Genomic DNA, 14,562 nt, shown 5'->3' on the forward strand with positions numbered 1-14,562 from the left:
ATCCAGTTCTGTGCAGTATGTGCCATGCATCTTTATCCTTCTTTTTGTTCTTGGTGTTGCCTATTCATTCTTGTTGCTGTGCATGTTCTCATTTGTGCAATTTAGTATTTTCCTCTGCCAAGTGACCGAGCTCATGTTGAAAAGTATGCAAATCTCTGGGACTCCTCTGAGCCTGGATCAGTAATGCACAAAACATAGTCAGACAAACTGTGCATTCAGAGAAACATGAAAATTTGGAATTGTAAAGGTTGCATCACTACAAAGATCCTGCCTCCAGATTAGACCAGACCCATGGAGTTAGATGTTTTGTCATTCAACTGTGATTCATATTTTGTTTTACAAAATACATGTCGGGGAAAATAGGAAAACAGATCAAAGTGTTCAGAGTAGGAGGAAGAAAATTCAGTTCATAAAACATATGCAAGATTTGGAGAGTGGGTGAGAACAGAACACACAGTTTACTCTCTTTACAAAACAAGTGACAGTGTCAGAGCTCATTTGTCATTTCTTTCTCGCAAAGATGGTTTTCTGGTCCTGGGTAGGTAAAATTCATTTTAGCTCCTTGTTACCCTGGATTGTGTCAGGTATGCAGGGAAGGAGGTGTTCCCTTAATACAGGCAGTGATGTTCCATCTGTGAAGTGCAGGATTTGGAGTTTTCCATTGTGTGTGTAACTTATATGTGTCCTTTAATGCAGTTGAGATTTCCTCTTCACAGGGTACATAACCTTTAAATGCATAGAGATATTCTTGTAATTATCACTAGGACAATTTTTTTCCTTTAAGTAAATTTTAGTGAAAGGTGTATTTAGAAACTTAGATATGCTGATAAATAATGGTTTGAATCTTCACTTCACAATTAAAATTCTACCTTTTAAGCTGTTAAATAAGTTTTTATTGCAATCTTGAAATTTGTATTTTGTTTCTCTTGCAAGTGTACTGTGCATCTTTGCTAAAACAGAACTTGCAGCTTGTGGTGGCAATTCAGAGGCTGTAATTTCTCTTGATATTTATGGAATATTTTCACAAAAGTTTGGAACCTTGCTTTTAAAAGTCAGTGCAAGGTTCTGTGTTTGGTATATTTGTGAAACAAACTCCTCAGCCTGCTTTGTTTGGAAGTTTGCTAAAGTCTTGGGGCAGAACAGTTGAAAAATTTGAGACTCACAGTTACTGATGCTTTTTACCTCTTCAAGACCTTGGTGTCTGCTGGCTGCATGCATGTAAAAAGTAGACTTTTTAGATTGCTTTCCCCCTTTTAGTTTGTCCTCTGAGCTTTACATCGGGAAAGGATCAGTATGGTAGGTGCAAGCTTCTTTTGCCTTTCAGGTTAAAAGGCATCTAAGTACTTAAATTACTTTTGATTGCTATTACCCCGTCCCCTTCTCAACAACTAAGGTTGTTATGGGCATGTACTTTGTGTTTGTGTTCTAATTGTCTTGTTTAATTGCCTACCTTCTGTTCAGTCTGTCATTATTCTTTCTGTTCCACCAGTGCTGAGTTATTTCTGGCAAGCCACCTAGGTACATTATCTACAGAAGAATTGTTGTGAGTTAAAAATTCCTGTCTCTTGCAGATTGTAACTTTTTCAGCTCCGATGTTAGACCTTCAAGAACCTAATGCCTGAAAACAAAACACATGATCTTCTCATAGCCTGGGTTCCTCCTTTTCCTCAGATTGGCTATAGAGTCAGATATGCCTCTTCATCACTGAACATACTTTCCAAGCCAAACTGCCTTTGATTCTTCTGAACATCTGCTCACCTAGCAGTGAATCTTGTTTATGGTATATAAGTATGTTAATTGAAGTGATTAAGTGCCATAAAAACTGAGGTGTTGTGATACTTTTGCCAGAAAAGTAGGAAGTTCAGTAATTGTGCCTTTGAAGTGTGATACCTTGCACAGACAGCCCAAAGTTTTGAAGGCAATGGTGATGGGAGGTGAAAATGTAGAAAAAAGTGTAGCCACTGCCTTTTCAAATTGACCATTTGTCAGCTAATCAGGACAGTTTTGTGAAAAGCATGTGAGAGGTGTGTAATCCTGAGTGAAGGAGCTGAACAGAAAATCTCAGAACTCAAGTGGCAGACACTTCAGTATTGAGTAGCAGCAGGACAGTGTAAATTTTCCTTGTGTACACAGGCACACGGTCCCTGCAGCCTTGTGGAAAAATGCCCGTGGGAAGGACCAGCTGTGGTTCGAAGAGGCTTTGGGCTCCAGCCACCCTGTGATCCTTTACCTGCATGGAAATGCAGGAACAAGGTGAGGCACAAAGCACTGATGGCTTTGTTTCAGGATGTGTTTTCCTGGCTTGTCACAGCTTCAGCACGTTAATAAAGACTGAGAAAAACTCCTTATGGGCTGTAGTGAAAGGGCAAGGGATTATGGTTTTAGAGGGTTGATTTAGATCAGATACAGGGAAGAAATTGTTTACAATGAGGGTGGTGGTCAAACACTGGAGCAGGTTGCCCAGAGAGGTAGCAGATGCCCCATCCGTGGAAACATTCAAGGTCAGGCTGGATGGGGGTCTCAGCAAACTTGATCTAGTTGAAGATGTCCCTGCTGGTTGCAGGGATTTGGACAAGATGGCCTTTGAAGGCCACTTGCAACCTAAACGATTCTATGATTAAAACCAAAATGAAGTCTGAAATTAGTTTGGTGCTTCTCCTTTTAAAAGAAGGCACATATGTTTTATGGAATGATCCCTTTCCATTTGTTGAATGTGGGAAGAGATTTATTGCAGTTATCAGAGATATCTGATACTATAGTTTACCTTGTGTTCCCTGCTAGAAGTCAGAAGCCTGTGACCCTTCCTAAATCCAGGTGATGAGAAGTAGTTCGTTCCAGTATGGTAGTCTCTGAATTGAGACATGGGATGGTATTAGTGCTTCTGTAGATGTGACTCACAGGCATTAAATAAAGCTTTCAGTTCCTTTTGTGAGTTTGTTTTGGTTTAATTAACACATTCTGAGGAAGGAAAATCAGAAGGAAAGAGGAAGGTCATGTGCTCATCTTGTTTCATTATTGCATCTGTCCAGGACATTTGTCTGGACCAGGAGCACTTCTAAAATTTGTAATTTTATAGTTGACTGTTTATTGGCTAAAGTAGTAGGCTAGTTCTCTGTACTTTGTTGCTGGATGGTAAAAACCATTAATGCAGTATGAAGATGTTTCTCACTATCATGTTCTTTCTGCCATCTCTCCACACGTTACAGTGCTTTTGTTCATTCATTAGAACACAGTCTTTTCTCTTAAAAATATGCATTTTACAAAAGAGTATCAACCCCCTGCTGAATTTTGAGTGCCAGTCATTGGCCTGTTTTTTCTTGATTACATGTTCTTTTGAAGCTGATGTCTGCCCATAGACATTCTGCAAGAGCAGCAACGTTGCAGGAAAACAAGTTCCATGATGTAAAGGAAGTGTTCTAGCTGTGCTGGTAATGAAGGTTTGCTAGGCTCTACATAACAAGAACATTTTTCACACAAATTCTTGTCTCAACAGTGTGCTTTTTTTGGTACAAGAGCACAGTGTGGAAGATATGTGCTGCAACCCAGGAAATTCATGAATGGATTGTTTTTTTTGCAAATTGCCCTTGCTTTCTTGTAGTGATGCATTGCAAGGCTTAATCAAATTGTGGAATTGTTTTTCAAATACTTCTTCACTATTTTCTTTTTGACCTTTATTGGGTGTAGCAAAATATACTAAGGGATATTATACTCTGCAGCTTAATGGTGGCCATTTGGGGCCAGTATCTCTGCTGTGTGTGTATTGATTAAATCTTCTTCTCAACTCCCCCAAATGCTGAGATAAAGGGCTGAACTAGGGATCAGGTATATATTTCACATTTCACTTTGTTCACTGGAGGAGCTGGAGGTGTCTTGGCTTTGCCATTTTAGATTTAATGTGTGTTGCTGTGTGTATGTTTCTGTGCTACACATTCAGTCCCTTGTCCAAGGGCTGCATTAACCATGAAAAAAAGGCACTGCCTTGGCTTCCTGGTTTGGCTTGAGTGATCTGGGGCTGAGGCAAAAAATGTTTTATGTACTTGATTCCCTTAGAAAAAATTCCTCTGTTACACTTCAGGGAAAGCATGAAAAAGCACAAATGTGTGCATGTGAAAGGTGACAAAATGACCTACAAGCAACCTCTTGGATTTTGCCCTGAGTGTTTTTGACTGCATTAGGTATTTTGTAGCATGGTTGGAGCAAACAGCTTTTGACTGCCAAGTGGATGTGTCCTTAGATGAAGATTTGGCATTTGGTTTAGAGGCTGCACTGACCAAGCCAGTGGATGAAAGTTTTAGAGTTTTCATGAGTGCAAGAGTACATTTGCTATAATACCAATACTAGACTAAAGTTTGAATATGGATTAGCCATGTCATGTTGTGCATATATTTTAAGGTATGCAATGGCACATTTGCATTCCTTTCCATTGTCTAGGTTTCAGTTTATATTTATAAATAAAATCAGATTCTTCCCCTGAACTTACACTGTTCAGCTCTGCTTTTCTCTGCTCACTTTTTTGCACATGTCCTTTCTTTCCCTATGCTTGGAGCCAGGTGAGAAAATCTTAAGAGCCACCTGTTTGGCTTAATGTTATGATTTCTGCTGGGAGCATCACACTTTTGAGAGTCAGGGCTGCTGGCAGGGGCAGCCCTTGTGGCAAGAGCTCAGGGTAGGCAGAGCCAAAAGGGACAGGCTGTTCTGGATGTATTACAGGCTTTGGAAAAGGGCAAATAGCAGGGTGGGTTGAAAAGTTCATTTTTACCTGCTGTGTGGTAAGATTTACATGGCGAGGTTGACTTCAAAATTATGTCCCACACAGCTCAGCAAAGCCTGGCTGTCTCCTTGAAGCCTGAAGTCTCCTTGAAGTGGAATTTCTTGTGTTTGGCATGTTTTTGTTAGATTGCCTGAGGCAATTGGGAAATAGTTTCTGGGAACTTAAATGCTCAAATGTGGTTGGTTTGGGGGTTTTTTTTGTATTTGTTTCTTTTTCTTTGGTTGTTTTATGCTTTTCTTGTTTTTTCCTCTCCTTTTCTCTTCATCAATGGCTCTTGGCAGAGGAGGGGATCACCGGGTGGAGCTTTACAAGGTAAGTGTTGCCTGTGTTGTCCAAACAGCTGCATTAACACATCAGGTGTGCACAGAATTGAGAGGACTGCTCAAACAGCCCACTGCCAACAGGCACAGCCCTTGAGGCTCTCAGTGTCCTTTAAGTAGGAAGCCTCTGTGGGAAAAGGGATCTGTAAGCTGTGAGCACAATTGTCCTATCTTCAAAATGTTTGAAAGGTCTTTTATTTGCTGTTGTTATAACTGCCAGCTCCAACTGAGCTAACCAACACAGATTCTGGGAAAAATTAAAAGTTTTACTTAATTTCAGCCTCAATTCTATTGATTAGCTTAGTGTACTAGTTTAAGGTATCATTTAAGAGTATTCAGCCTGGATTTCCTCTTGTCTTATGGCACAGTGCATTTGTATGAGTGGTGCCATCTCACGTGCAGAAGGTTTTGTAGAAAACCTAATGAATTTCCCAGGTGTAGCACTATGGTGTGAGTTATGTGAGAACACAGTTGCTTTGAGTGCTTTGTCTAATGATTTTTGGGGTAATTTGTTTTATTAAACTCTTTTGGCTGAAATTCCTGCACACAAGTTCTTGGTCTCATATCACGTATTTCTGAAAGAGCCATAATTATTTTTGCTGGCTCATTTCAGAGAGGTCTGAGTAGGTTCTTCTCTTTGTGTTAGTGTTGGCATTCATAAAGCTTTATTGCAATTCAATGTAACATTCCCTGCTGCAAAATCTTCTAAACTCAGATTGCTTAGAAAATAGTGTTTAGCAACCCCGAGGAGGCAGGTGATACAAAATTGGTTGAGGAGACTGTCATGTATGGTGATCTATTTTATGATTTTTCTTGGAACCAGCCTGTGCTGTGATTCATTTTGTGCTGGCAGAGAAGTTGGTTTTGATTTTGATGGACAGGAGTAGCAGTGCTTCAGAATATACAGACTTGGTGTGTTTCTGTGTGTACGCATACAGAGAACACAGTTTACCAAACCCAAGGTTTCTCTTTCTGGGTCTGGTATTCTTTGCTTCTGAGAACATGCAGGCAGGCTGCTTAGTTTGCCTTTTTCAGCCAGTGTGAACACACATATGAGCTTAGCAAAACAACTCTAGAAACTCCAGGTTTGTGTTTATTCCAGCAGAATAAACCAGTTTGGAATGCTGTCCTTTTTGCTGGTTCTTTTAATAGGCCTTCAATGCAGCCAACACATGGCACACTTGTATAGAAGATAGATGAGCTCTCAACAGATTAAATTATTTTTAGTGGCCTGGAAAAGGTAAGATTGTGTATGATATCTTAGACTAAAATCACATTGTAAAGCTAAAAACCAAACTTTTCAGGAAGCAACTTCATCTTCTGCATGTCCAGTCAGGGTATCTAATGTGTAAGTGAATATATAAAAATGTCATATAGTGATTCCATTGGAAGCAGCTGTCCTACAGTACCTAATTTGTCTAGTGGGACAATGGAAGTTCTCTCTCCAGGCAGGTGCCAGTTGTCTGTGTGAGCTCCACTTCACATTATGTGCCCCAAAATGGTTGTGAAATGTTTAATTGTTTATAAATCTACCCAATATATGTAATCTCTTAAAAATTGTGCTGCAAGTAATACTTGGCTTTCAAATGTAATTTTATTTGTAGACTCTAATAGTCGCAGTACCACTAGAAATGATGTTGGTTTTATATTTCCTCTTGAGAGTATAGCATAATACTAATATTGCATTTTTAAAAATCATTTATCATACATAGACCACAAGAGCAAGATTTTAATCCTTTTGTAACTTTTTGTTGATTTTTGTCTACCACAGAGCTGTTAGGTTCCTATGAAGCAATGGTAGCTTGGAATGCGTGTATTAGTTTTACCAAGGCACTTTTTCCAAGCAGGTTGGTCTAACATTGAGTGGTTTCACTTGCTTTTAACAGATTTTGTTAGGATTACCATTGGTTATAGCATAAATATTCATAATAGAGCAACTGCACATTTTTGATCTATACATTTAAGCCTTCTGAAATGGGCTTCTTTATGTTATGCTTACATTTATGCTAATTTGAGTAATAAAATTGAAGCATTTGTACTCTTTCACTGGAAAACATGAAAGTCTTTGTAGGGGAAACAGTAAGATATTAGCAGATCTTAAGGTCAAAGCTGTTAAAGGGATAATCAACATCTTAGGTAGGTCCAGGAAACAAATGGAATAAAACCAGTGGGCTGAGATGAGTGTTTGAAAAGCTCTGTGCCTGCTACACTGAAAAGCTGTAAATTGGCCATTTAACATGTCAGTAATTCATAAAATGAATCCCTGCACTTTGGCCTGATGCAAGAGCATGGCTGCTGTGCAAGACTAATGGGTTTCTGAGTGTTTCTTTGCCTTCCAGGTTCTCAGCTCCCTCGGGTACCACGTGGTGACATTTGACTATCGAGGTATGTGGGCTTCTTTTACAAATAATTGCTGCAAGCTAATTAGGTGTGGTTATTACTTCTCTTTTTTCCCTTCATGGGTATCCAAAAAATGTAGAGAAATTTCTTTCCAGTGCTTTCCTGTGTAGCACTGCTTCCTGATGTCCAGCTGAGTGGGCTCTGGGGCTCTGGCTCCTGTCCTCATGCACTGGGCTTGTTGGTTTGGGAGCTAAGGAGCAGAGAGTGAGCCAGGCAGACATGTTGTCATAGCATCCACTTAAGGCACCCCCCAGGTGCACATATGGAAGCTGATGGGCTTGCCTAGGTGTAGTCCTTTAGGATAAGATCTAGTTGACTTTCCTAAGGTCAGACAGGGAACTGAGCTTGCACTTACTTCCTTCTAAAAGCTCACAGGTGAGATAAGACAGAGTAAATGATTTGCTAACAATACTTGGCAGAAGCCCATGACTGTTTTTTGCCTCTGCACCAGCAGTCAGGCATCTGCTGCTCTTTTTTTACTTTCTTCATATTTAAGCCATGGCTGCAGTGTATAGCCTCTGCAGATACAGGAAAGAAATTAATCTGTTGCATTTTTATCAGGAAGACACCTGGGAGAGATTTATGTGTAGGAGCTTGCCCTGTTTTTCAGTCCTGCTGGCAGCTGCTTCTCTGGCTGTTTATTAGATATCAGAAGGGATGTGGGGTGCTGGCTGCTAAGAGCATACATTGTATAGATGTGCTGCAATGGTGGTGGAGCCAAAACCGTCAGGAGGGTGGAAAATTGCTGGAGCACACTGATCAAACAGCACAGACAAACTGATGTTGCAATGGCTCTGTGATACATGGTTGGGTTTTGGCCCTAAGCATCCAGTCTTGTGCTGTCAGAGATCCCACTTACAGATTGGTTCCATGCATGCAAAAGCAGGGAAGGTTTGGGAGCTGGGCTGTTGCAGGTGGGTACGTGCAAGAATGCTGTTGTGTTAGTGTTTGAGATCCAGTCCTTGATTTTGTTGTTGACTAAATCTACAAAAACCCCTTGGCAGACAGCAGTCAGCTGGATTAAATGACTGTGGGTCAGTCAGGGCTTTCAGCCCCAAGTCATAGAGGTGCACAGTGAACAGAAAGTACCCAGGTTCTTTTAGAGTGTCAGAGGGGCTGCATGGGAGGAGCTGGCTGACTCTGCTGAGCAGTTTGAGCGATTCTCAGCAGGGCTCTTTGTGTTCCAGGCTGGGGTGACTCAATAGGCAGCCCGTCAGAGAGGGGAATGACCTACGACGCCCTTCATGTCTTTGACTGGATAAAAGCACGGAGTGGAGACAACCCTGTCTATATATGGGGACACTCCCTGGGCACAGGGTAAGCATCTAATCTTAGTGGCATTTCTAAGGGAGCAGCTTCTAAAGAACATTAAGCACTGACCTTGGATGAAGATGCTGTTTTGTTATAATCCTTGGGCTGGCTTGGTTTGGCATCTGTGGCATAATTTCTGGAGGATGGATTCCCCCTTTGCAGTGTACAGAGTGAGAAGGGTTGCAGCAATGGATCTTGAACCTTCATTGATTGTCCAGAGGGTTCACAGAAGAAAGACACTTAGCAAAATAGATTGCAGATTATCTTTCAGAGCAGAACATCAGATTTCTCTGGTATTCAAAAGAGTGTCTCAGACCAGCCACGCTTGTTTGTGCCTTGTCCTTGAAAAAGGTTTTCCTCCTGTCCTGATGAGCATTTTGTATGTAATCAATGCTTGTGCAGATACCTGCTGGCCACTTCTGACATTTGCATGGTCATGCCTGAAACAGGGAAGTTCAAAGTGTCAAGTGCCTTTGCCTTCAAGTTTTATTTCCTGCTTCCTCCCTTTCCATGGCTGTCTGGAGGCAAGTTGTGTTCAGCACCATAAGCTCTTACCCTTGTGATTGGTAGAGGAGCAGAGGGCAAATACAAGAGTTATTTTTGAGTTGTACTGTGTACAGATAAATTGTAAGACCGCAAAGGCTGTGAAACACGTGCTGGGACAGGGAGGTATTTCAGGGAAGTGGCTCTTCATTGCTGTGACACTAAACGCTCTGCTTGCTTTGAGGCAAGACAAAGATTTTTTTCTTTGTGTTGTCCTCTATATTTTTTGCCCTGTTCAGAATCCCTTTCTTGGTCAGAGCATGCTTGTGCTGTTTCTCAACACTGCAGTCAGAGACTGGCCCCAGCTGAGTTCTCTAGTGACCACAGCCAGTCTGGAGTTCAAGGTTTGTGCGATGCTGTGCTTGGAGCACTTGGCAACTTTGGAAATATCCCTGTCCCATTAGGGTGATGCATAGGGGAGACCTTGCTGCTTTCTGTCCCAGTTAGGGGAGCTCCTTGCATTGTAGTCCTGGGATGCTGCACTCCAGCTGCCTGGAACACAGCACCCCTCTGCCTATACCCCTGCAATCCCCTCTTGCTTACTCAGCCCTTGTGGTCTGGAGGTAGGAGGCTGTGTCACACTGCTGTGGATGCACTGGGAGCCTGAAAGCCACCTGAAAGGAGTCCGTCCACACGTCCCTGGTGTGTTTCTTCCTTGGACTTGTTCACTTAAACACTGTGTCACTTGAGGCAGTTGAGTATGTGAAGCTGGACCTCAGGCAGTGTGAGGGATCGACCTCATGGCTGTTGAGTTGTACCTGTGCCACCTCTGGAGCTGCTGCTCTGCAGAGGGCCTGTGCCAATTCAATGCTCCTTCTTCTTTCCAGGGTTGCAACAAATCTGGTGCGGCGCCTCTGCGAGAGAGGTAAGTGTGACCTGTGGATGTGCTTCCCCAGCTGTCCCAGATTCCTGCAGGTGTTTGGGGCAGTGACAGAGCTGTCCTTGGCACACTGTGGTGGCAGCTGCTCTCATGAGGCAGACCCTGACCTTGCTGGCTGGCTGCACCCCTGCATTTCAGCACATTGCCTTTGGCTTTTCAGAAACACCCCCGGATGCCCTGATCCTGGAATCTCCATTCACCAACATACGGGAGGAGGCACGGAGTCACCCCTTTTCTGTGGCAAGTACACAGTGGCACTCACATTGGTAGCATGGAGTTGTGTACATAAAAATGAACCTTCAAAAGTGCTGGAGCTGAGCTAACTGCACGAATTGTGGGGCAGTGCTGATATCTGTAAACACCAGGGATCAAGCCCTACACTTGAGGCAGCTGCTTGGAACACACAGTAAGCAGTGCCAGAGCCATGTGTCCAGCATGGGAATGAACTGGCTCTGAACTGAGCAGACACCCAGTCCAGTCCTGCACAATACCTGGAAGTTTGACCATGCAAGCACCCACAGGGCAGGCTGGTAGGATAGGCCTGAAATAGGGGAGGAAGAACAATGATGGTGGAAACAGGGGCAGTGTTACTGCAAAGAGCAAGGGATGTTATGGGACGGCAGTGGCTGCCATGTTAGTGATGTTTGTATCACTGGCCTGCTGGTGCCTGCCACTAATGCACATTTTTCCTCTCAGATATACAGATACTTCCCTGGGTTTGACTGGTTCTTCCTTGACCCCATCACGACAAGTGGAATTAAATTTGCAAACGATGAGAAGTGAGTTCCCTCTTTGCTGGGGTTCCAGCTGTGGCTGCAGTAAGCTATGGCAGGCATCAGTGACAGATGGATAGACAATTTATCAATGGATAGACATGAGACTGCACTCTGTGACTTTTTTTTTGTTGCTGCGTTGCTCTTACTGGAGTGATTTCAATTGCTTTCACAGCCCTAGGAGCAGCACAGTGGAGCTCTGTCTTTTTCAATTGTTCAGAGTAAGGACAGATGCAACAGAGAGAACAGAGACTGCTCAGGGATATGCTGATTTGGTTCATGCCATTCAAGTGTACCTTACACGTTAAACAGTAGCATTGGAACATGGAAGGAAGGTTTGGGAAGATTTCTTTGCTCTGTATTTGCCTAAGCTACCTTGCCTGTAATCACATTGTTTCCTTTCAATGAGTCTTGAATCAAAGAGCCTGAGCATCCTAAGTTTGCAGTCTTGAAACCAAACCAGACGTGGGGGGCGGGGGGCTGTGATGATTTACAGTGGAGTAAGCTACTTTTCTCTGGTCTAAGCAGCAAAAAAAAATTATGAGCATATCTTTCACTGGTAAATTTTCTATTAATCAAATGAATGGTGCCCAGATAAGGTTTTAAATTGTAGTTAATAACCCACAGGACATGTTTGTCAGTTTTCTTAAAAATGTCTGTGTGTTGGTGTCAGAATGATGGGATTGCTCTGAGCCTTTGTGACATTGTCTGTTTTACAGTGTGAAACACATTTCCTGCTCCCTTCTCATCCTTCATGCTGAGGATGATCCAGTGGTACCATTTCATCTGGGAAAAAAGGTACACACATGGCTCTGCAAACTGATCTGGTGGGAGGAATGGGTGTGGATAGAACAACATGTCAGTAATGGAAAGGTGTAAAACACACAGCCCACAGGGACTGCAGATTTTGTAGTGTTGGAGGTGGCAAATCAGAAATGAAATGAGGCTGGAGCTACCAAAGCTGCTCAAGCCTTACCCAGGCCTGAAGGGGTTGTGGGTTTGGCAGGGGGAGCTGGGTTGCAGTGGCACGAGTCCCTCACCTGCCTCCCCTTGGGTTCAGCTTTACAACATCGCAGCCACATCGCGGAGTTTCCGGGACTACAAGGTGCAGTTTGTGCCCTTCCACACAGACCTTGGCTACCGGCACAAGTACATCTACAGGAGTCCAGAGCTACCTCGGATACTGCGGTAATGGGGCAGGGCTGGGCTGGGCACCTCAGACCCTTTGCTCTACACAGCTGGGGAGATACCGGGGCTGCCTTGGCACAGGAGCCAGAGCTCTCCACCTCCTTGCAAAGCAGGTTTTGGGAAGGGGAGCCACAGAAATCTGGGAGCACTTTCTGGCTCATCTCTTCTGTGAGCTGGATGCTCTGGAAGAGCTTCAGTTTGGCTCTGTCAGTGGGAACTTCTGATGGGAGTGAGAGCAAAGCTCAGTGCTGTTCCCTGTAGCTGCAGATGTGTGAGCCATAGGATTTGGCCAGGGGAGAATGGGAAGACCTGCAGGCTGTAGCGTGCACCAGAGTATAGAAGAGCCAAGTGTCACGGTCGTTTCCTTTTCTAGGGAATTCCTGGGAAAATCTGAACATGAGCATCGTCACTGAAGACTGCTTGTCAGCACAGAGATTTTCATTTCCTTCCTCTCTTTCCTTTTCCTCGCTGCTCCCTGTGGGTCAGTCTGCCATTCTTGCATCCCTGGCACTAGAGGAGGTCAGGGATTCCCATCTTGATATGTATCCTTGGCAACTCCAGCTTCTGGCATCAGCATCTGAGACGGCAGAAGGAAGTTGTTGGCTTCTTTTTTGGACTTGGATAGAGGGGTGGTAGCAACCCAGGAGCCAGTACCAAACCATGAAAAATGCAGGTGCAGCAAAGCCTTGCCCATCCCTCGTGGTACTGCTGAGGACAGATGTTCCTAGGACACTGTCATGACCGAGGATGTTTCTTTCACTTCTAAACACTGCTGCTATTTTTGGATCATGTAGGGATATGTTTGTAGGCAAATGGCTTTTGCCATGTCTCCTTACTGCAGTTGTCTTGCTTGAGTTTGAGGTGTTCTCTTTCTAGAAAATACATGTTTTGCCTTTCCTTTTTGATCAGTGGCTGTAATTACAAATACATGGAGGATCCAGGTAGTGAGAGGTATTTTTATTTAGCTCTTCAGTCATAATGTGCTGCAAGCATTGAGGTAATTCCACACATTTGGAAATAAAATGAAAGGGTATTTTTTTGTTCTTCCTTTTGAAACATCTATTTAATGGGAAAGGCTAGTGCCTTTTAATCTTCCTGTATCTTTCTCCTTCTCAACATCATTTTTTTGCTCTCATTCTTCACAAGTACTTCCTATTAGGATTGGAATGACACATGTATATAAAGTGCAGACTTGGGTGTTCAAGCCAGAAAGTGTGAGGTTACTGTTTTGCTTGATCTAATGTTCCATGAACAGTGTGTGCCCAGGCTGCTGGAGTGGCTATCTTCCATTACCCCTGTACACATCCAGATAGCCATGTGCTGCTTTTTGGTGAGAAGGGCAAGGGGTTTTTTTTTCCTCAACTCCTTGGGTCAGGTTTTTCTGTCCTGGTGGCAATACTGTTCCACATTAAAATTAAAAGCAGGCAGTGATGCAAAGTAAGTCTGGGGTACCATTCCCCATCTCTCCCCCCCACCTTCTGTGCACTTCCAGTAGGACATCTTAGTCTCTGACAGCTGTTTTCCAGGAGGCAGAAGTGGAAATGAGCCTTTCCTACAAGGCGAGGTTCTGGGGATGTCCTTGCCCTGCTAGGGGCTAGAAGGGGGGCTGGTTTCTGCCACTGGAGAGCTCTGCACTGAAAGAGGAGTGTCTCTGAACACTGCCTCACTGTGGTCCTTCCCTTTGTTAGTCCATACAGACAGTACCAGGTGCTGTAGGTTTAGCCACTAATGCACAGGCGGAATTGTGCTGCCCCAGGGGTCTGGTCAAGGGTGTATACATAGTAATAAACTGCTCAGCATGCATCAGAGTTATATCTGCAGGCTCATACTAGTTACAAAAGAGACAGTAGCTTGTTCTAGTACCAAGATTCTGCCATTAGTGCGGTTGTCCCTGAAGTTTTTGACCCCTGATACTCATCAGGTAGCTGTGCCACTTCAGTGCCAGTGTGTCAACCATAATTTATCGCACTGACAGATGAGACTTACCTGGCTCTGGAGAGTAACACGCACATTCCAGTTAATGCTGCTGCTGGCAGCTGGCTTGTGGCAAACTGCAGCCTGAGCTGGGGCCTGGCTGCCTTCCTACCTCCTGGTAGGACAGAGGTGGGATCCAGCTCACAAGAATTGCTGCTGTTGGTGGTCCCACCACCACCATTCCTGTTAGCAGGCCGGTGATATGCTTGGAAATTTGAAATGGACTATTTATCTAAAAGTGGTGTAGTTTTAATAAAGGCATTGACTGCTGATCACTTTAGCTTAACCAGTCTTACCTACCAGTTTTTGGGACATTTTGCCCACATTGAGCATGTCAGCTGTAGGGTAGGGCTGCAGTAGGATTGTGTGTGGGAGGTGAGCTTGCAGCTGGGACTGGGCAAA

The 14,562-nt window shown here is 43.6% G+C and overlaps 1 protein-coding gene across 1 annotated transcript in view; it reads left to right on the forward strand.

The window, feature by feature from the left end:
* ABHD12 (abhydrolase domain containing 12, lysophospholipase) overlaps positions 1–13,230 on the forward strand; it is a 41,808-nt gene extending 28,578 nt beyond the window's left edge. The window contains exons 5-14 of the mRNA XM_079325497.1: positions 2,134–2,253; positions 5,053–5,083; positions 7,431–7,476; positions 8,679–8,808; positions 10,173–10,210; positions 10,386–10,465; positions 10,922–11,004; positions 11,718–11,796; positions 12,059–12,186; positions 12,560–13,230. Coding sequence (XP_079181623.1) covers positions 2,134–2,253; positions 5,053–5,083; positions 7,431–7,476; positions 8,679–8,808; positions 10,173–10,210; positions 10,386–10,465; positions 10,922–11,004; positions 11,718–11,796; positions 12,059–12,186; positions 12,560–12,599 — 775 coding nt within the window. The 3' untranslated portion in view covers positions 12,600–13,230. The remainder of the gene's footprint in view (positions 1–2,133; positions 2,254–5,052; positions 5,084–7,430; positions 7,477–8,678; positions 8,809–10,172; positions 10,211–10,385; positions 10,466–10,921; positions 11,005–11,717; positions 11,797–12,058; positions 12,187–12,559) is intronic.
* The last annotated feature ends 1,332 nt before the right edge of the window (positions 13,231–14,562 follow it).

The sequence above is a fragment of the Erithacus rubecula genome (assembly GCF_903797595.1).
Source record: "Erithacus rubecula genome assembly, chromosome: 2".
Taxonomy (NCBI): Eukaryota; Metazoa; Chordata; class Aves; order Passeriformes; family Muscicapidae; genus Erithacus; species Erithacus rubecula.